This window comes from Sylvia atricapilla, chromosome 17 (assembly GCF_009819655.1).
Source record: "Sylvia atricapilla isolate bSylAtr1 chromosome 17, bSylAtr1.pri, whole genome shotgun sequence".
NCBI lineage: Eukaryota > Metazoa > Chordata > Aves > Passeriformes > Sylviidae > Sylvia > Sylvia atricapilla.
In genome coordinates, this window is record NC_089156.1 from 13828041 (window position 1) to 13850527 (window position 22487).

Here is a 22487-nt window from a genome sequence, read left to right on the forward strand (position 1 = left end):
CTTTGTCCTCCTGGAACCGGGGCGATTGTGATTCATCCTTTTGTTGGTCTGCTGTCCTCGAGCCCTGTTCTCGCTGCCTTTGACAGCAGCCCAGGTACCTTGAACTGGGCTTTAATGGAGGTGCTCAGCGGCCCTTTAGGAAAGAGAGAGGCCGTATTCACCGGAGGAGTTTGTCCTCTCGGTCTGTGCCGGGCCGGTGTGCCCGAGCTGACCCTCTGTGCCCGCGGAGCCAGGGCTGGGCTGGTGCCTCCTCCTGGAGGCTGCTGTGAGCCGCAGCATCCCGCCGCTGTCCGGGCTCTTTCGGATCTGGTTACGGGGCTGGCACACGGCGTTCCCTGCTGCTTTCAGCCTCCCCATTTTGGGGATATTTTGGTTCCCCCTTTCGGGGATATTTCGGGTTTGGTTACGGGGCTGGCACACGGTGTTCCCCGCTGGTATCAGCCTCCCCATTTTGGGGATATTCTGGTTCCCCCTTTTGGGGATATTTCGGGTTTGGTTACAGATCTGGCACACGGCGTTCCCTGCTGCTTTCAGCCTCCCCATTTTGGGGATATTTTGGTTCCCCCTTTCGGGGATATTTCGGGTTTGGTTACGGGGCTGGCACACGGCATTCCCCGCTGCTTTCAGATGCGTTCTTTAATGATGTACAATTCACTCCACAGCAGTTTTTCTTTGGTAGAATGACAGTGGTTTTTAACCACAAAGCTCTGTCTTCACAAGCAGGACTATAATCCTTCCAGCACACCCATTTTATTAATTTATTTATAAAAAGGTGAACATTGACACCTATCATCAACAGTGCTAAAACAGCAGCCTTGACTGATCATGGCATATTCCAGGAAGGCAATTATTCCCAAAACCAGGATGTCTTTCTTCCAGAAAAAGTAAATATCTTCGTACACAGCATTTACTGCCCAGTCCCTCAGGTACCTTTGCTGTCCTCACGGCTCCTGATGACTTCCTTAACTTTCAGCAATGGATTTGTTTCTCCTGGGGTTTGCAGTCTTAGTCACTCACTCTGCTGTAAACCAGAGAGCAGCATTTTTAAAATAGGTTCCCAAACTGCAGCATGCAATTAAAATAATTAACCATCCACTGTTCTTTAGGTTACTACAGCCTTCCAAACACCTGAGTGTGTTTGTGGGGAAAACGGGGATATTATTTAGACACAGGAAAATGAAAATTGAAGTATAAGGTGTCAGCCAGGACAGGTTTTCCCAGCACAGCCAGAAAATCTCTGATGTCTCTGCAGTTCTGGAGCAGGGTATTTATCTCTTTCTCCCTCAATACTCCTGCCTGGTGTTGCTGGAAACTTCCCAATGGAGAGGTGGAAGGAACTGCTTTTGTCTGTGATATATCTATAGAATTACCTGTCTGTTTTAATGCTGTCCTCAGTTTAAAAAATGACAAATACTTTGTGGGAGGCCCTTCTGAAACCTGCTTTACTTTCTCTCCGACAGTAACAGGACAGACCTTGCTGCTGGCTGGGTGCTTTTCTGTTGTCACAGACTCTAATTGTCAGCTCTGAGAGTGGCAGGAACAAGATCTGCCTTTTTAGGAGTATTCTGCCAAAAGTCGGGTGTTTCACCTGGTGCAGCAAGAGAAACAAGCCTGGCTGTGGTGTGTAAAGGCTCAGCTTCTCAGGGCTTTTAGAGAAGGCAATTTTGCCATGTGAGAGTAACTTCTAAGTAATAATTAAGGAAAAAAACCCACCGTAATGAGCAGATACTTTGCTACGGATTTTATGTACAAATCTGCAACTAGGTATTATACAAAATTATATATGAACCAACCTCCTGCTACTTCACTGGGTGTTATTTTTCTGCTGTTTTGTGATTCATATTGTTTGGCTACTCAAAAGTTGGAAATTATCCATTTGACAGAACTAGCCTGTAAGTCAGCTTTATGTTGCATTTATATTTTTGTGGACTAATCTTCTGGTAGAAATCAAAAGGCATTAAAATGGATTTTATAGCCTTATGATAAAATTAACTGGAAAGGCTATTACAGCTTTTGTCAATAAGCTAATCTGGTTTAATAATATGTCGCTGAACTTAGTGAAATACTAAACCACATACAGCCCTCACACGAATTAACCCCAAATTTATTGCCTTTGAATCCATGTAGTCCCATTGGATTTGCATTAGAATGTCCTTGCACCAGCCCCAGTGAGTCAGCACAGGAAAGCCTCAATTTTCATTACACTACCAAGTCCCAACATTTTAATTTTCACTGGAGCACAAAATCCCAAATCATCAATATAAAGAATAAAATGCCAGCACAGCACAGCTTAACTCCCACAATAAACGGAATGAACCGTGAACATCTGGGGCAGGATTGGCTCCTGCTGCCCCAGCACAGCCTCCCCCTGCCTGGAGCCTTCCCGGGGCTTGTCCAGCTGAGGACGGGAAAAGTCTCCCCATTTCCCTGGGCGGGGTGCAGGCAGCTCCTCGGGGCTTCTGCAGGGGCCACAGAGGGGATGGCACAACTGCAGGGCAGTGTCCTGGTCAGCTGCCAGGCAGGGAGGGGACAGGGCTGGGGACAGGGCTGGGGACAGGGCTGGGGCTGGGGACAGGGATGGGGACAGGGCTGGGGACAGGGCTGGGGCTGGGGACAGGGATGGAGACAGGGCTGGGGGACAGGGCTGGGACTGAGCTGTGCCCTCTGGAAGCAAAATAGGTTCCCTCAGGGCTGAGACTGGAAGCTGTCTCTGGAAGCAAAGGAGGTTCTCTCTGCTCTGTCACTGAGTGATGGGAGCAGCCACTGCTGAGACCTGGAAAGCCATGAGAGGAGAGGGAAGAGCTGTGAGAGGGGAAAGGGAAGAGCAGTGAGAGGGGAGAGGGAAGAGCAGTGAGAGGGGAGAGGGAAGAGCAGTGAGAGGGGAAAGGGAAGAGCAGCGAGTGAAGAAGGAGAAAAGCAGTGAGTGAGGAGAGGCCGGTGGTGAGCACCTGAGGTGTGAGGAAGAGGAAAGGATTTGGTTCTCTTCTTTTGCTGAGCCAGGCTGCTCAGAGGCTTCGAGGAAAATATAAAGTTTGCTGAGAGGAGCAACTCGAGGCAAACCAGGCAGCAGAGTACAGGACAACACCTGACCCCCCTGCTTTGACTCCTGTGTTTACTACAGGCTCAGCAACCAGATGCAGACTCTCCATTTTGATTCCCTAAATATTTTGCAGATTTTAGTGGGAGTATTGCTTCTACTGTTAAAAATAAATAACACATTTGGATTTTCACATCACATTTGGCAATGTTAGGGGTTTTTTTGATTTTTTTAAAGGTAAGAGGATTTGTTATTCTGAAGCTATCTGAAAATGCAGTAGAAAAATGAGATTGTCTATTGCTTCTTTTAAAGACTGTTTTACTTCAGTGATTTAGCATTTAAATTTAGAATAGAAACTTAAAAAAAGAAGAAAACCAATGTGACTGTATCACAAAGACCTAATGTATTCATTTTTACTCTTAATTTAGCTGCCTTGCAAGATATTGGCCATTCTCCTTCATTTTTTCTTCCTGAGTGCGTTTGCGTGGATGCTGGTGGAAGGATTTCATCTTTACAGCGTGGTGATCAAAGTATTTGGGTCAGAAGAAAGCAAGCACTTATACTATTATGGAGTTGGATGGGGTAAGCATTTAGTAGCTGCTTACTTTAAGTCTCCTCACTATAGGACAAGATTATATTCAGAAGCATATTTGAAATTGTCATCTTATGATCACAGTTTGCCTTGCTGAGAGTAGGTCTGTTGGATGAGAGAATGTTTAATTTTTCTTCTTAATCAGACTTCAAAAGGTGCAGCCCTTGAGCCATTTCCACCCCAGGGAATGCCACGACCTCCCCAGGCCGGATCAGACCTCAATTACCAAACCAGTGGCAGGACTGTGGGAGGGAAGTCTCACTGCACTGCTGTGTTCTTTTTTTGGTTCTAACTCACACCAGTGGCTTATTCTCTGTGTTGTGCAAATCGTGCATGAAAAACAGGCACAGCTGCACAGAAATGTCACAGGACTCCACTGGCTGCTGCTCTGTGCCTTGAAATCCTCGCAATGAGTTGTGCACAGAGCCCCAGTACTGTGATTAGGAGTGGAGCAGTGGCTCTGTGACATGGGCATGTCTCAGACAGTTCGAGGCTCTCCAGAGGCAATACTGAGAGCACAGTCCGTGTGCACATTTGGAGAGCCAGAACTATTTTATTGCAGACCCTTCCAGCAGAGGTCTCCTGCTCCCACAGCCCTGGAGGAGCAGCAGTGGCGCTGGACACAGCTCCACACCCCAAAGGACAGGGAACCTGAGTCAAAGAACAGGAATAGAAAAGGAATATCCGTGCAATTACAGACAAATTCAAAATATGTTAAAATATGCATTATCTTTCCTCCCCTCCAGATTCATTTGGAGATACAGGAAGAACAATTCTATCAATAATGCAGACCTGCTGCAGTCATAATTGAAATATTTAATATCTATTTGGCACCATGCAGGTCTGGGTAATAATAATGCTGTGAAATATGTGTGTGTTTCACAAGCTACCTACTTTTCCTTTTTTTTATTTTAATTTTTTTAAATTTTATTATTATTATTATGTCCTTTTTATTTTGAGCATCTTTCCTCATTCATTTAAAACTCTCCTTAGCAGTTTGTGCCTAAGGGCCCTGGTGAACAGGAGCCCCAGGCTGAGGGCAGCAGCTGCAGCTGGGAGGTTTTCTCCTCTGCCCTCACTGTTTGTGTGGCAGGTTCAGGAGCACCAATTCATTTTGTGCAGGGTTTATTGGTGGTGAAATGGCAGAGGACACAAAACCAAACCAGGCATCTGATTGATTGGGTAAAAAACCCCAAAACTCCTTTTTTGCCTTGGGGATTCACACATCAGGCAGAGGTTGCTGGAGCAAAGCTTTTTGCCCCTCCATTTGCAGGATGCTGGTGACAGGGTTTGTGATTCTGGATGTTTCCCCACTTCAGGCACTTTCCTTTCCTTCGGCAGCTCTCACAGAGTGCAGACTTTGTTCTGAGCTGTCAGATGACATCAATTCCATTATTTGCTGTTAGTTGATGTAGCCCCTGACTTCTGCCCAGATCTGGTGTAACACAGCAGAAGAAGATCACAGAAAATGAACCTCCTCAATATAAATGGGAGAATATACTCGTCCCCAGCAAGCAAAGTGGATCTTTTCATCATTGGAGGGAAATACACTTTCATTTGTGTCTAATGCTTCATCCTTCTCAATAAATGGCATATTTAGCCTTTTAGAATTGATGTCCTCAAATTGCTTTGAATTGTCTGCCACAGAGTTTCTACAGCCTGAGGGGGTTTTGTGTTCTGTGGGTTTTTCATGTATAGAAGACACAGAAGCTTTCAAAATACAATTCTTCCTAACTACTGAGTATATTCCATGTTTATAAATATATATTCATATCAATATATAAATATTTATAAATGTGCTTCCAGCTGCAGTTATTAAAGAATGAAAATACTTCTTCCAAAAATGGTATTTCTGCCAGTACTGGAAAACTTTACACAGTTTGTGAGGATGATAGTGGTAAAATTAAGCAGAAATTGCCTGTCAGAGAATTTTGTAAAACCCTCAAAAACCTGAAGAATTAAAAAGAAAATTGAAACTTTAGGCTATCATGTCTAATACTCTGGGACCTGTTTATTAAATTCTGTAAGATGATAACAAATCAAACCTTCACATTTTATTAAATCATACAGGAATTAGCAGGCCATCATTTAATATTGGAAGGGATGGGTTTTACTGTATTTGGAGCAGTAAACCCCTTGCCTCCTGTCCAGCTGCTCCATTCCTGCAGCACCAGGAGCAGAACTGCCCCTGTGTAATTCCTGTAATCCCTGTGAACCAGGAGCAGAGCCTCTGTGTAATTCCAGTGGATTTACAACTGCCTCTGTGGAATTTCTGTAATTCCAGTGGCACCAGGGACAGAATTGTCTGTGTAATTCCAGTGGATCAAGACCAGAACTGCCTCTGTAATTTCTGTAATTCCTGTGAATCAGGAACAGAACTGTATCTGTGTGATTCCAGTGAATCAGGAGCAGAACTGCCTCGGTGTAATTCCTGTAATTCCAGTGGATCAGGAGCAGAACTGCCTCTGTAATTCCAGTGTTATCCCATGAATGTTTCTGCACCTCCTAGGGCACTGCACCAGACAAAACCACGTGGAAACAGAGTCCTCTAAACACAGAAGTCTTGCAGACCTGTGACATGTTTATGTTAAGTATGAGACAGTCTGAGTTTGCTTCTGTCTCTGCTGCTGGGTGTGATGGGTACCCAAATGTCACCACTCTTTGTCCTCTCCCCTGCTCTTCATGCACCCCTGTGAGAAACCCTGAATTCTTGAGCAAAAACGCACTTACCTGGGGGGAAGTGGTTCAAATAAGGTTAAAATAAACTGTTTCACTTGGTGCCAGTGCTTGGATTGCAAGAGGCAGAAAGTCCATAAAGCAAAACCAGGCTTAAAGAGGACTGTGATTCCCGAGGAAATTGGCACTGATTCAGTTTAACAGTTAAACCAGTGCTTTATTAAAAAGTCATTTTGTTTGTCTGACATCAGTTGATTAAAACATGTTGGATTAAACAGCTGCAGGAGGATGTCAAGTTAGACTTAATTTGGAAATGACTCTGAGCTGTTCTGTTCATGCAAAATTTAGCAGAGCTCGCAGGGTTTACTGGAAGCTGTGCTTTTATTCCTACTATTGCCTCTGCCTTTCTGCAGGCTGCCCACTGGTGATCTGTGTCATTTCTGCAACCTCGTCCCTGCACAGCTACGGAGAAAGCAGCAAGTGAGTATGAACACCCTCACTGCAGGAGCAACAGGGATGAGAATCTGATGTGGAGATTTGTAAATGTGTTAACTGGGCTGTGCTGCTGCAGGACCCTCCTGAGGAGCAGGGAGAGAGCCTGCAAAAGGATGACTTGTGTAGGCATGTAGTTAAACACAGAAGCCTCAAGTCTGGTTTTCACAGAGGTGATGCACAAAAAGCTCCTGAGAGATTTTTTCTCATTTTCACTGAAAAGCTCCTCAGTGAGCTCCCTGCTCAGGGGGAAAACTTGCACCAAGATGAGAGTAATCATTGATTAAAGATATTCAATCTTCTGAAGAAAACTGCGGTTACACACCTGAAATCTGGAATGTGTAATGTCCAAGACTTGGAAAATTAATTTCCTTTCTAATTTAGGAAAAGAAGAGCAAATTTTTCTGAAAGAACACCGTAGAATTTAATCCTAAAATAATTCCACATGTGCTAAGGCTGGCTGTGTTTGCCAGCCCCTTCCCAGCAGCTGCCAGGACAGGCAGGGAGGGTTTGCATCTGCCCCTGGCTGCCATGAGACAGTCACTGCAGTGAGACATTTCCCAGTGCTCAGCCCTGAAATTAGCCCCTGGCTGAGGATACACAACAACAAACTGCACATAAACTCTTCTCTTGTCCCGTCTTTGCACTCTGTGAAGGTGGCTGGGGCAGAGGTGCCACTGGCTGTGACAAATCCGTGAGATCCCACCTTGGATCCCCTGAGCCCTGAAAAAGCCCCTTGGATTCCTGAGGGGAAAAGGGGCTTTTTCCTGATGTGCCATCGCATCTCTTGCTTTCAAAATTAATCAATATTTTTGCATTCTCTTTTAGTTGTTTTATAAGTTGTGGTTTTGGTTTTTTTGGTTTTTTTTTTTTTTTGTTTGTTTGTTTGTTTGGTTGGTTTTTTTTTTTTTTTAATTAATAATGTTCATAATGAAATGACTGTGTTTCCTCTGAAACCACTCTGCTTTCCCCCTGCAGCTGCTGGCTCTCACTGGACGATGGAGCAATCTGGGCTTTTGTGGCACCAGCAATGTTTGTCATTCTGGTAGGTACAACCACAGCAGCTGCTCCTTGTCTGTGCCAGCCACCAGCAGGGCTGGCCCCAGGCCTGGGGTCTCACCTTGTGCCAGCCCAGTGAAACTTCAGCACTCCTGAATTCTCCAGAAATTCTTGGCTGCTGCTCCCAGTTTCTGTGTTGTGCATGGGTGTGTATTAGTTTATGAGCATGAATTCTCACGCTGTTCATTTCATTACTCAAAGACAAAGGTAGGACCCCAACAGCCCTGCTGGGGTCATGAAGTGCTCCTGGGAGTTTTAGCATTCTCAGAAAGAGCTCCCAAAGGAGCAGACTCTGAGGTTTGTGTTTCACACTCACCAGGAAAAGCTGAGAGCAGATTCTCCCCAGTGGTGGGAGGTTTTGTGAATGCCCCAGTGGAATGGTCACAGCAGAGCAGGGGCAGCAGCAGGGGTGTGATGGAACAGGGTGTGAGCTGTCAGCCCCAGGGCCCTGTCCCTGCAGTGCTCAGGAGTCTGCTCTTGTCCCCTGGGTTTGGGGCTGGGTCAGGTAGGGCAGGCTGGCAGGACACGGCTGTCCAGGTGAGTTATTTGCTGTCAGGTAGGGCAGGTTGTGTGGCTGTCCAGGTGAGTTATTTGCTGTCAGGTAGGGCAGGTTGTCTTGCTGCTTCTGACCTTCTGTATGTGAGTTTATATGCAAAGGTATGTAGGTATTGATGATCAGAGAGCAATTAAAATAACGCAATATTCACATTGGCAGTTGCCTTCTGGCCATTGTTCAGCACCAAAGGAGGACCTGAGATGCAGCCATTGACCCCAAACCTTTCCAGGCTGCTGTCCAAGGATGGTGGCAACCAAAACACACCAGGCAGTGAAATGCTCACTCACCTGAGCAAGCCTCCAACAATCTGCATGCACAGCTGCTTGGCAGAGAGAGTTTCACTGGCTGGCTCTAACTTATGATATATAACATTTGTGCAGCTCAAATTATGTTCTTGTAGGGATACAAATACTTTCAGAAAGAGAAAGAGTGAGCTCACAAGGTTGATCCACGTGGAGCAATTTGTTAAATAGTCTAAACCCAGCTCTGCCCAAAATAGCAGCAAGTGAGCTGACAAATTGCCTCTCTGGGCATTGGATATTTCAGCTGAAAAATGTGTTAGTGCCCACAGGGAAATAACAGGGCCAAACACTATCTGGTGTGTGTGCCTGTGTTCTTCCAATAACAAATTAGCCACCACTTGCATAAACTGGCACTGAAGTCTGAAAATAGCTCTTGAAAAGCAGTTTCTGACTCGTTCAATGCACAGTGTCTCTGCCAAGAAGAAGGATTATGCTGTGAAGAAAACAGGGGGATTGCTCTTTTCAACTCCCACTCCCCAGAGACAAGGCAGGCACAGTCCACTTTCATCCTGCCCAGCCTCACAGGCAGTGCAGACACCGTGGAGCCTGCAGCAGAGTGATGTGGGGAAAAACACTCACACGTCCTTCTCTGGGCAGTAATCACAGAACTGCCAGCCCTGCAGAGATTCCCATACCAAATGTGCTCTTCCCTGGGGGTTGAGTCAAGGGATCTGATGAAGGAAATAGTTCGTTCTATATGTAGGGCTTTTGGCTTCTACCTACATCTTAAAGTTTTAGGATCACTCTCCCCCAGACCCCAAACCACGACACACGAGCCTCTATATCACCCTCTTACAGCAGCCTCATAAAAAATCCTGGCAATTAATTTCCAATCCAAACTAAGCTCAGCCCAAGTTGCCCTGGGAGTGTCTTCAGTGGAAAAAACACAACAAAGCACCTGAATTTTTGACACAAGACATTAAAACTTCTGGCAGAAGGCTCTGTTTGTTATCTCCCATCTGCTGCCTTGGTGTGTTTCCAGGGATGTGGCAGAATTCAGGGGATTCTGTGGAAATCTCTGAGTGCATGGGGCAGACAGGGAATGAGGAGCAGGTCCTGGCCAAGGCCCCTCTGCTGCTTTCCCTGGGATTTGTTCTTTTCCTGGTCGGCCAGTTCCACTGGGAGTTTGCAAGGCTCTGAGTAGAGCATAGAAATGGTTTTCTCAAAAAATGCTCATTACCACCTCAAAGCATTTCTAGAAGTTATGCACAAAATATGATTTGGTAGGAATAGAGAAAATGATCCCAAAACCATTGAATTTCACCAGTTATCTCTGTAAAGCTGATTGAACAAATCCACTTGCCATTGAGGGCTGGCAGTTCCACGGGATATCCTTTGGATAAACTCAAGAGCCATGGCAAAAATGAACTACTACAGATATGCTCTGATTCTGCAGCAGGTGATGATCTGCCCTTAGAAACCTAAAATTAAAAAGAGGTCAGAAGATTGGTAAAAAACCCAAGGAAATCACTATAATCAAATCTAAACATCTTTAATTTACCCTCTCTTCCTCAGAATATTTTTGTCCAAATGGAAGATGATTATTGAGTTTTAACTGAAGAACAGCATTTTTTTTTCAAGTCTTCTCTTTGCCTTTGTTCTGTAGTTGAGGATAGTTTTGTTCTACCTTTGTTCTTGATGCTTTGTAGCTGATGTGCAACTTTGGTCTGGAAGGGGGAAATGTGTCTTTCACCTTCACATTGTCTTCCTTTCTTTTTCTTTAAACCCAAGGTCTTTGCACAGCAAGACAGTCTTTGCCACATTTCCTTTAAGTGATAAAGATTTCCTTCTTCCTTCACCTGTGACTCCAGCACAAACTTTCTTTTGTTGAACATTTTCAGTGTTAGTCTTTTCAAGATTTCCCACTTTTCTGTTGGGAATTCTTTTCATTTTATTGATGTTTCTGCTGGACCTGGCATCAAAAAAGAGTGGAGCCTTTGAAGAGCAGAGTTCAGATTTAACATATTTTTCTCATTGCTCCTTTAAAATACTCTTGTACCTAAATTGTAAGCAGGCTTTGGCAAGAAACAGGACCCACACAGCCCGAGGTGTGGCAGGAAAGGGCTCTCTGAAGTCTGGGCACATGGAGCACAAAACCAAAGAGAATGCAGCCACGTGCCCTGCTGAGGACGTTCCTGCAGTTCTCAGTTTGTCACCTGGCAGGGTGTTTCTTTGTTTTCAAACGGTATTTATTTCCAGTCAGGGTATTTATTTCCAGTCAGTCAGGTACTTATTTCCAATCAATCAGGGCATTTATTTCCAGTCAGGGTGTTTATTTCCAATCAGGGTATTTGTTCCCAATCAATCAGGGCATTTATTTCTAATCAGGGTATTTGTTTGTGCAGAGGGAATCCTGAGCCCCCTGGCTGTGATGGAATGCACCAGCCGAGGCTGTTCCCGATCAGACAAGGGTGCTCCTGGAGGAAAGAGAAAAGCAAAAGCTTCCCTCTGTGGGAGTGGGAATCACTGGCACGGGGCAAGCCACACCAGCCCAACCCTGAGCGCCTCTTTGGCCAGATAAAGCCAGCACAGAAAGTTTCTGTCCCCTCTGTGTGTCGACCCCCTCCCGGGGCAGCCTGGCCCTGGGCTCAGCCAGGGCTGGTTCCTCACCCAGCCTTTTCCTCCTCCGGCTGCAGGTCAACATTGGCATCCTCATCTCTGTCACAAGGGTCATCTCCAGGATCGGTGCAGACAACTGCAAGGCCCACGGGGATACCAGTGCCTTCAAGTAAGTTTTTCTCTTTGGAGTTGTAACAACAATCTCACATGAGCAATATTTTGCCACGATCTTCTCCCAGAGCACTGACATCATCCTCTTGTGAAAAGCAAATCCTGGGCAGGGGATCCCGCACTTGAATGCAGCCAGTTAAGACATACAAATATAGATATATACACATATAAAACCTATTTAGCTAAAGCTGAATGCTGCCCAGGGTGGAACCTGAGGCTCAGCAGGAGCTGAAGTGTTTTCCTGCCTCTTACAGTCCCCAGCATCTGCTGATTCATTAATTTCCCTTCTATTAATGGAGACTTTCCTCTGCCTGCTGTAGTAAAAAAGCTGCATTTCACAGAGCTCCATTAATCTGTACTGGGTTATTGCAACTCTTCTGCTCCTTCTGAGGACAGACCTTGTTTCCAGCCCCAGCTCAGTAGAATATTTAGCCATCTGCTTATCTTTAAGACTCTCCTGACACTGCAGAGCACACAGACTTACCCTGGATTTAAATGTATGCCTGAATTCAAGCAAATCTTTATATCACAGTGCCTTGAGCCTCTTGGGGTGGTGGCCTCTGAGAGTGAATCATCTCTAAAATAGCACTTGCAAGTCTGGAGGGGAAATGTAAGGCAGACAAAAAGCTGTCTCTGAATATACAAGGACAGATTCTGGTTTCTGAAATATGTAGAGAGATTACATGTGTGTAGCCAAGAAGGTAATTTAATATATCAAGGCTAAATTAAGATGTTGAATATTCCATTTTGTATCTCCTATAGATGCTTTAGTCCAAATAGAGAAATGACACCGTATATAAATAATAGAATATGGAACTTAGATGAAGAAAAATGTGGTGATGGCTTGTGTTTAATGTTTCTGAGGCACAGGTTATTGTATGATAAGGGTTTGGTGCCACTGTTCTGAAATGGTAATATAAAGAATAATTTTTATGCTTGGATTACTTATGTGATCTTGAAAATGTCATTAAGTTTTAAATATTGGTGACAGTTAACCTAATTGAGGTTAGTTTAGTTATTGTACACTTATCCAACAGGAAGAGAAAAACAGTAAATAAGTCTACACAAAAATCCATAAGATAATTACGCTGGAGTGAAATGAGAAGCCTGGGAATTAAAATGACTGCCTCAGGTTTGGCTGAGTTCCTGTGACCTTCAGAAACACAAAGGAAATATAGAAACTTAGGAAGCAAATAACTGTGTGTTGTCAATGTCAGTTTTTATGCACTGTTAGAGGTATGAGGACAAAGACACAACCCCACAAGTACAAGAGGAGCTACAGAGGTTGCTCCACGTACAATATTGCTGGAATTTCACTGGATTGCAGGGAATTGATTCAACACACACTGTACCCTGCACACTAACACATATCATTTATTTTGACACTGTATGTGCACATAAGTAAATTGATTTATGAATGATGGGTCTAGGAATAAGATGTAATGCCTTTAATGAGGAGTGTGTGCTCTTAGCCCAAATATTATCAGCTGTAGCTTTGGAATGGTGTAACTCTGTACCGAAAATGAGATTTCTCCAGGTAAGAGAAGCTCTTTGTGCCAAGTCATTTTCATGTTACTGTTTCGGGATTTGACCTAACAAAAGTTACTGGGAGAGAGGTGGAGGAAAATTATTATCAGAGCCTGACACATCTGAAAACTTGAACCATTAAGTTGTTAATTGGAAATAGGCTTTGATAGAACAGCTTTCCTCATAGAACTAAATCAAGTCAACAAAATGCAAGAGAAGGTAAACAGAACATAGAGAATAGTTCTGTAGATGTCATTACAGAAATGGGTCCTCAAAGGAAGTTTGAAATGAGAGGAGCATAAATACATGTTCAAATTAGATCTGGGGAAGTGTTTATACCCTGATTTAACACAGCAGTGAGGCATGATGAATTAGAGTTGTATGTACAGAGGATGTCATGGAGAAAGTAACTGGTCTATTGGAAAAAAAAGATAATTATAAACCCTTAGCAGCACTGGGTTTCCATGTCTGTGTGAAGTCCTTCTGTGTTTTCCAAAGAGGAGGAGAGCAGAGCCAAGCAGGGCTGTGATCAGCCAGGTGCACGGGAGCTGTTTCCCATGGTGTGAAGTCCCCAGGGCTCCAGGCACTGCAGGCTCCTGGAGCTGGTGACAGGCTGATAACCCGGGAGGATGGATGAGCACAGCCCAACGAGCGTGTGACAAACACGGGGAAAGCAGAACAGCAGAAAGGCTCTGCAGGCTCTGTGGGGAAGGACTGTGAGGTGCTTTTTGAATCCACAAGTTCAGCTGGCTTAGGGAGGCATCCCCAAGGGCTGCAGAATGAGCCTCCGAGGGGCTGCCACACATCCCTGAGCACTGTCCCCGCTGAAATCGCCGTGGGCAAAGCTGGGCTGGGCCAGGAGGGATTCATCTGGCCAGAGCTGATGACAGTGGCACAGTGGTGTGATCTGGTGAGGCAGCAGAGCCTCGGCACCGTGTTGTGGCTGTGTGCAGGAGAGAAGGTTCCTGAGAGCTGTGCCTGTGGTTCCAGGAACCCAAAGGCAGGAAAGGAGCTGTGGAGGGGAACCTGCTCAGCCCATAAACCCGAGGCAGAACAAAAGAGGGAGCTCAGAGCTGTCTTTTCAGCTGAAGTGTGACGGGCAGCAGGGTGAGAGGAGGGAGCTGCTGTCTGCAGCAGCTGGACCAGGGCAGCAGCAGCTCAGCAGCAGCTCAGCCAGCACAGAGAGGGTGAGCTGAAGGGCCTGGCAGGGGTGGACACAGTGACCATGGCAGGGGCACAGAGGTGGCAGTGGCAGCCCTTTCCTTGGTGGCTCCGGCCAGCACCCACACAGGCTGTCAGCTCCTGCTGGGTGCCTCACACTCGTGGGTGATGCTGAGCTCAAACCCGAGCAGTGACTGAAAATCCCAGCCTGCAGGGTTCCCAGGGCAGGCTCCTCCTCGGGCTCAGCTCTGGCCGGGCTCTGGTGCCAGAGGAGGAGTTTAATCACCGACAATCACGTTGTCCCCAGTGGCAGAGGGAGCCCAGGCTCAGTGCTGGCCCTGGCACCAGCTCTGCACACCTCCAGCCAGGTGTGACTCAGCCATCGCTGGGCAGAGCACCTCAGGAAATCCTGAGAGCAGAGATGCTCTTTGGGCCCTGATGGTATCAGTTAGAGAGGGTGTTTATTGCTGGAGAAGTGCTAGTGCTAGAGAATGTTTAGTTTATGAAAAATTAAGTTACTTGGCAATGCAAGTGGATATTACCAACAAGGCGTGTTTCTCTTGGCAACCAACAGCAATGAAGTGATGTAATTATTTGGAGTAATTGTTCTTGGTTTTCCATATGGCAACAGGTCCTCTCCTGTGCTGGCTCAAACGCGGCTGCAGAGTGTGCACCAGGGTGAGCCAGTGCTCTGCTCAGCATCTGACTAACTTCAGGTTTAAAAGCCAAAACAGAAAAGAAAGTTGTGAACAAAATTCCTTTTAGTGTCACAAAATTAGTTTATTATTCCACTTCCCCACTCCCATTTCCCCCAGAACAAAGTGGAGGCTTTGGCTTATGGATCTCTCCAGGTTCAGATGTCCCAGAGGACACACCAGAGAGCTTCCTGCTGAGCCTTGTTCTGCTTCCACTGCCACTGCTGTGCTCGTTTGTTTGCTTTAAATAAATAAAAATAGCACCCCTAAAATGAATTTAAGAAGCAACATAAAAGACTAAACTTTTATGAATCATAAACTGCAAAACACCCAGTAATTTAAGGCAAAATGAATACAATTAAACAGTTTATGCTCAGAGACGCTAATTAAAGCACAATAGACTCCTGTGACAGTCTGGACAGTGAGTGTTTGGTCACTGTAGTAATTTTCCTGTGTCTGTGAAAATACCTTCTTCTTTATTGTCCAAAACTTTAATTCTGCAAGAGCAGTTTACTGGGAAGCGCTGAGCAAAGAATTATTATCATCTCCTATTTATGACTTGAATTTACTTAAGAACATGATTTTTGTATTGTTTTTGAAGCATATTGAACACACGTATAGAGTCTGAACTTTTCCTTTAGTTGTGATTGATTATTCTTGAACCTTTTATCAGAGGATTAGCTATTGACTCTCAGCAAAATAATTTGGAGCAATAATTCAGTTGTGGCTTAATGGGAATGTTTTGCATCCAGGGAAGAGATTTTCTGCCAAAAAGCTAATTTCATTGTTTTAGTTTATAGGATGCTGAATCTAATACCTTGAAACATTTAAATGCACACATACAGGATTTGTTTGAATTACCCATTCTTTTTTTAGAGACATAACTAATCATATGTTTGAGTTTAAGCATATGAGGAGCCTCTCTAAGCTTAATGCAATTAAAGCAGATTAGTTTAATGGAATTGCTCGTGTGCTTGAAAAGGCACATGATTACATTTCTGAGTTATGAACCATTTGAACTCTTTTTCTTACTTATTTCTGCTGCATCTAAAGACTGAATTCTACTCAGCATATTCATTGATGTATAAGGGCCTAAATAAGGGTGGGGTTTTTTTGCTTACTGCCCCATCCTTTCAAAGTCTCATTGCTTTTTGCATGGAAAGTTACAGTGAGAAAAGGTCCCCAGTGTGACAGAGTCAGAAATGTCCACATTTCATCCCCATGGGGGCAGCTCTTGCCTGGTGACACTTAGCACAGGTACAAATTTGACTCCTGAGTTCCATCCACTACGAGGGTTAACCACAAAGAATTCTCAGGGGTGTCTGTGGCACTGACAGACTTTGGTTGGAGCAGAGGAAGGAATGGCCAGTCTGTCTCTGCTGCAGGAACACAGGGTTTCGTTTAGGAGCAGGGACACCACATTCAGCCAACCCCTGTGATTTCCCAGCCAGTTCACTTCTGCATTCTGTTGTCCAGAAGAGACAGTTTAATTAACTTTTCTTGAATAAACTGCCAAGTCCAACTCTTATTAAATATGTTCTCACTGCTTACTCTGAAATGGTCCAATGAGTTGGAAAAATCTCTGTCTTTTTTATAAACTGTACACTTCAGCACTCAGTGAACCAAAAGTGATAGCTATCGTAGTCATCCATGGAGAAAGCAATTACAGCAAAATTAGAAATATTTCTTCGCTTTTTACCCTGTTCTTTCTCTCATTTTATTATTTTCTTTATCCCTCAAATTCAGTGAAATAGTAGAACAGTTCTCCAGTGGAAAAATATGTTTTGTGTTTAGTTAAATTAATCACTGACAAGTGGAAGAAATGGCAGTAGCTGTGGTGAGAGGGGGCGAAGGCTTTCAGGAGAGTCTCAGCACAGGAGTGATGTCAGCCCGTGTCAGGTCCATCTGCATCGGTTCATCCTCACAGCCCCTGCACATGAGACTGAGAACGGACTCTGCTGGCAAATCTCCTCCGTGCTTTGGTTTCCTGGGCAGTGTGCAGGGGGCTTGTCCCTCTGCCAGGGGTCTGGGGGGTTGTGCTGTGCAGCCCCAGCCCCAGCTGGCCTTTCCCGAGCGCACGGCAAAGGCGCCCATCATCGCACGCTGCAGCCGGGGCACATCGCTCCTGTGTTCATCTCTGCTCGTTATTGTGGGTCTCACCGTGTTTATCCCCACAGCCCCACAGCCCCTCCTGCCAGCCCAGGCTTCTGCCAGCCCAGGCTTCTGCCAGCCCAGGCCTCCTGGGACACACACCTGGGGCTCAGCACCGGGACCTCCGCTGCTCCGACCCCGGCTGCGGCTCCTGGGCCTTTGCTATTTTGTTCCTGTGATTCCATTCCCGGCTTATGTCATTTGGTGTGCTCCTCGTTCAGAGGATTATCCCAGCTGCTCATTTCGCAGAATGTACTTGTCAGTCACGGCATTGATTGGGGCTCTCCCGAGAGCTCCTGCCAAAGCCACCCCATCAGCTCCAGAGCGAAATTCCACCTCTCTCTGATGCCATTAGACAAGGCTTTTTAGGTGGGTTTTGGTTTTTTGTTTTTTTTTTTTAATCTCCTTCCACGAGGAAGGTGAGGAGCAAGTTGCAATCTGGAAACTCTTCTGAAAGTCTACAGGGATTCCAGATCTGTAGCACTAGGAAATCCTCTCTGTGCCTTCCTGGCGGCAGATGTTTGCAGTGCAGCCTCAGAGACAGGGAGCGCCTGTTCCTGTTGCTCTAGTGAAAACCAGGAGAGTTTTTCCGTTCGCTGAAGGAGAGCCATCAGTTAGACAGAGCTCTGTGACAGCCCAAACCTGCTCCAGCAGCTCCGTTTCTTCACAGTTTCTCCCTGTGTGGGAGGCATCATGTTCATTGAAACAGCACGAGTGCTGCACCTCCTGGAAACAAACTGTGGGGAGGAGGAGCTGACTGGCAACAAAAGAAATAATTAAAATGAAAGTACTGAACAGTGACAACTGGTGAGCTGAAGTGCTACTGCCAATGATAATGTCTTCAACGTAATTAAATTTTTGGCTCATTGAATATGACAAATACAAATGCAGTTTGGGTGTCTCCTCATTAGACTCAGAGTTTTTGACTAAAAATAACACGGGTTTGAATGTTGCCAATGAGGCTATTAATGAGGAAGTGCTAATCTTTCAGAAGCCATCATGACGGTAATGGGAATGTTCTTCCCTGCAGCTGCTGCGAGTCACAGCCCTGCAGAAGGCTCCCGGCCACGCTGTGACTGTTCAGGCGCTTTTCAGGCGCATTTGGGGAGCAGCGTTAAAAGGTTTAAAGTCTGTAAACCATAGCTGCAGACAGGAGGCTGTCTGCAAAACCAGAGAAACAGGGACAGTGACAGGCTTAAACCGACGGAAAAATCCAATTCCTTTAAGTTTCCTGTAGTGGGAAGGGAGTTGCAAAGCAATGGATCTGATCACCTGGGGAGCTGCTGCCTTTGTAGCCCTGCTGCCAGGAGGGACAGCCAGCCCCGTCTGACAGATGACACTGTGAGCCCTTCCACAGCTGCTTCTCCACTTGGTTCTCTGCTGAGCCACAACTGTCCTTTGTGGGAATAGTTTCTGTCCTTGCTCCTCAAGCAGGATTTGTGCTCCAGGGCCCGTGGGTACTGGCTCCAAAGGAACAAGCAGCTCTGATACTTGTGCCGATTTCTTTCCGTGTTAGGAAGGGCAGCAAGAGAAAACATATGGGTGCAAAATACACAGGGAAAACTTCATAATTATGAGGTGCTGGTTTTTCTGAGTGTAAAGATAAACCAGTTTTTATTAGAGATGCTTAGTCGTGTTTATTTTCACATCTGAATGTCAGGATGGAATAAGGTTTATTAAAACCTGGTTATTAAATCCCGGTGATGAAACCTTGCTGTGAACACAACAGAACCAGTGATGGAGATGAAGGTGTGAGAGAAGGGGCCCCTTCAAGCCACCCTCCAGCTCTCTATCCTCTTGTCTAGATGGGAATGTCTGGAACCTTGTGTTCTTCTTAATGACCTGTGGCTGGAGCAGTTTCTCAGCTCCAGCCTCCCAGTCCCTGACAGATTCGGGAGCAGTGGCTGCAGCAGCCTGGGCTTCAGATGGGGTCTCCTTAGGACAAACCAGGATTTACACAGCATTTAATGGGAACAAAACGCTCTGCTGGCCCATGCCTAAGGCTGGATCACTCCTGATGGGTCCCTTGTGGCACACGGGGTGCCAGGTTCGAGTCAGGCCAAGGGTGTTGTTAACGTGGTGTTCAGGGTGTTGTTAATGTGGCATTGAGGATGTTGTCAGTATGATATTGAGGGTGTTGTTAATAGATATTGAGGTGTTCTTGTGGCATTGAGGGTGTTGTTAATGTGGCATTGAGGGTGTTGTTAATATGATATTGGGGTGTTGTTAATAGATATTGAGGTGTTGTTGTGGCATTTAGGGTGTTGTTAATGTGGCATTGAGGATGTTGTTAATATGATAGTGAGGTGTTGTTAATGTGGTATTTAGGGTGTTGTTAATGTGGCATTGAGGGTGTTGTTAATATGATATTGGGGTGTTGTTAATGTGGCATTGAGACACTCGAGATCAGAGTATGGTGGTGTCACTCCTCTGTTCCCTCCCTGCTGCCAAAGTTCTCTGAAGGACACCTTGTCTCCTTCACTTCTAGAATTATGCCTACAGAAAGTTTCAGGTTTTGAAAATCCGTAGCTTTGAAGTTCACATTAATTTGTTTTTAAAATGTCCTAGCTGGATTTAGTTTTCCATCTTTTAATATCAGATTTTTAGCCATGAAAGTGCTGGTGGGAGGACGGGGCTGTGAGTCACAGCTTGGTGCCCGGCTCCTGAGGAGCGATTAAACGCTGCTCGTTCATCACTAACTGGGACAATTCCCTGTGAACAGCAATAACCTCCAGAGTTTGCTTGAACTGCTTCATTTACACCCTTGGCTCCAATTTATAATCCTGGAACTCTGTGTCAGCTTTATGCAGAATAATAAGAACAAATATTACAGTTGTGGCAATGCAGAATATAAATGTTATTTAGGCATGTGCCTTGTGCAGAGCTCTGGGCAACTTGTAAATCACTGCCCAGTCTGACACAGCTCTTAGCTAAGTGTGATTTACATATTTTCCCAATAAAGCACTCGCAAAATAAAACTCAATAAATGGAAAATACAGGTGGTTACAATAAAGAAAGGATACTATCTTAGTATCAAAAATATTTTTAAACTTTTAGATGCTCTCTTCAGGTAAGCAATAAAATGCCATTAACAATATTTATGTTACAGGTATTCTGGAAATAGAAATTGAACATTATTCCCAATCCTTTTCAATTGAAAAAGATGTGAGGCAGAAACATATTTTAATGAAAGAGACTGACTAAAGAGCACTTTCTTTTTGGAGCAGCATTAGAAATAACAAATAAGGCAGTAAAGTCAGATGGTAATTGAAAACACAAGAGGAATAGTGAACTTTGGAAAGTGAGATTCTGCCGCCACCCCAGGAAGAATTGTGCTCTTTACTCTGTTTCTTATTCCTAGCAAGTCTCATGTACTTTCTCTAGATGTCATCCAGGTTAGGTGTCTTATTTTAATAATAATACTATTAAAAATATAGGGAATGTCCAAATACAGCAAGAGAACTGTTGGTGCAGAAGGCTCGAGTGTCCTCATGTGAGTAAATACAGTAAAGACTCAAATTCCTTGTAAGCAGCAGCAGGACAGATGGAAATATGTCTGACATAAATATGGATGGAGCTGCATAAAGTTTCATGACTTACTGTCTGTGCAGAACAAGAGAATTAGCTAACCTTCAGCCCAGAAATCTAAATAAATAAATGATGACCACAGAGTCTATTTTTCATTTTCATAATCTGTATGGAAACCGACTGTACCCGAATGCAGCAGCATCCTGCTGAAGGAAAGGGCTTGAGATTGTCCCAAAAAGCCAAAAGAGGAGCAGGCACTTGGAAGGGACACAGCATCAACCATGACATTGACTTTGGCAAACACTGTAAAGCCTCGTGGTGCCTGGGTTCTCCAGTGCCAGCTCAAAGAAACCAAAGCCCTGTGCAGTGTGCAGTGTTCTCTGTGCAGTGTGCAGTGTGCTGCAAGCCCCTCAGCCTGCAGCTCTGCCCCTGTGCACTGTGCACTGTGCATTGTGCAGTGTTCTCTGTGCAGTGTGCAGTGTGCAATGTGCAGTGTGCAATGTGCATTGTTCAGTGTGCAGCTGCTCCCCAGGCTGCAGCTCTGCCCCTGTGCAGTGTGCAGTGTTCTCTGTGCACTGTGCAGTGTGCAATGTGCATTGTGCAGTGTTCTCTGTGCAGTGTGCAGTGTGCATTGTTCAGTGTGCAGCTCTGCCCCTGTGCATTGTGCAGTGTTCTCTGTGCAGTGTGCAGTGTGCAATGTGCATTGTGCAGTGTTCTCTGTGCAGTGTGCAGTGTGCATTGTTCAGTGTGCAGCTCTGCCCCTGTGCATTGTGCAGTGTTCTCTGTGCAGTGTGCAGTGTGCAATGTGCACTGTGCAGTGTGCAGCTGTGTCCCTGTGCAGTGTGCAATGTGCATTGTTCAGTGTGCAGCTGCTCCCCAGGCTGCAGCTGTGTCCCTGTGCAGTGTGCAATGTGCAGTGTTCTCTGTGCAGTGTGCAATGTGCATTGTTCAGTGTGCAGCTCTGCCCCTGTGCATTGTGCAGTGTTCTCTGTGCAGTGTGCAGTGTGCATTGTTCAGTGTGCAGCTGCTCCCCAGGCTGCAGCTCTGTCCCTGTGCAGCGTGCAGCTGCTCCAAAGCAGTACTCCCCGCGCACAGGGGTTGCAGCCACCCCTGCAGTTCTGTTTTCCCCGGTGTGCAGGCAGGGATGCAGCTGTGTCTGTGTCTGTCTGTGTCTGCCACAGCTGCATCCGTGCCTGCACAAACCACGAGACAGAAAGGGAGCTTTGTCCCCACTTGGTGCGCCGACCTCCATCCTGCCCGCCGGCCGCTGCCGTTGCCGTGGGAACGGGAGGAGGATTGTTCTCTTCATCTCCCTGTATAATTAAGGGTCGCTGAGACTCTTTGGGTCCACAGATCATTTTCACAGCTCAGCTCCTCGGGGGGCGAATGTCATCCCACAAAAGTTTTCTTCACGATTTGCCGTGAATGTTACTTTGTCATGCTCAATTAAAATACGGGTCCCACGGACCTCAAGCTGAAAGGCAGAAGTATTTGCCAGGGCTGGGGATTGCCGGGGAAGGTTGTTCCCGGCTGTTCAGGGCTAAGGGACTGCCCCCTGTGCGGTCTGTGGCCACTTGTCAGCTGAGGAGTGAGAAATGGCTCCGTCACTGCCTCTGACAATCCTGGAACACAATCGCTCTTACTGGTGAACGCCCTTGGGATGGAGTGCTGAGACCCTTCGGGGAGTAACGAGCTGGGGAGCTTTTTTTTCTCTCTTGAAAACTTGCTTTCTACAAGGACTGTGTGAGACAGAAGGAATTGGAGCCTGGGCCATTTTTGACAGGCTGTATTTTCTAGATTACCAATAATTTTTGGTGCTTGCCTCCAGTATTTCCAAAGAACTAGACTTTTCTCGAAACCTCAACCCTCAACACGATACACGGAGCACAGAGTAGGGGCTACTTCATATTTTTAGCATTTGATGTGCCTGCTTTGGCATCCCAGAGCAGGGAAAACAAAATTAATTATAATGGCTTTTCCT

At 45.7% G+C, this 22487-nt stretch overlaps 2 protein-coding genes across 2 annotated transcripts in view; both read left to right on the forward strand.

The window, feature by feature from the left end:
* The window catches only part of ADGRD1 (adhesion G protein-coupled receptor D1), a 72547-nt gene extending 65758 nt beyond the window's left edge, over window positions 1-6789 (forward strand). The window contains exons 13-14 of the mRNA XM_066331810.1: window positions 3466-3619; window positions 6719-6789. Coding sequence (XP_066187907.1) covers window positions 3466-3619; window positions 6719-6789 — 225 coding nt within the window. The remainder of the gene's footprint in view (window positions 1-3465; window positions 3620-6718) is intronic.
* Window positions 6790-7706: 917 nt separating this feature from the next.
* LOC136369118 (adhesion G-protein coupled receptor D1-like) overlaps window positions 7707-22487 on the forward strand; it is a 28174-nt gene continuing 13393 nt past the window's right edge. The window contains exons 1-2 of the mRNA XM_066331787.1: window positions 7707-7842; window positions 11351-11442. Of these exons, the coding sequence (XP_066187884.1) occupies window positions 7828-7842; window positions 11351-11442 (107 nt within the window). The 5' untranslated portion in view covers window positions 7707-7827. The remainder of the gene's footprint in view (window positions 7843-11350; window positions 11443-22487) is intronic.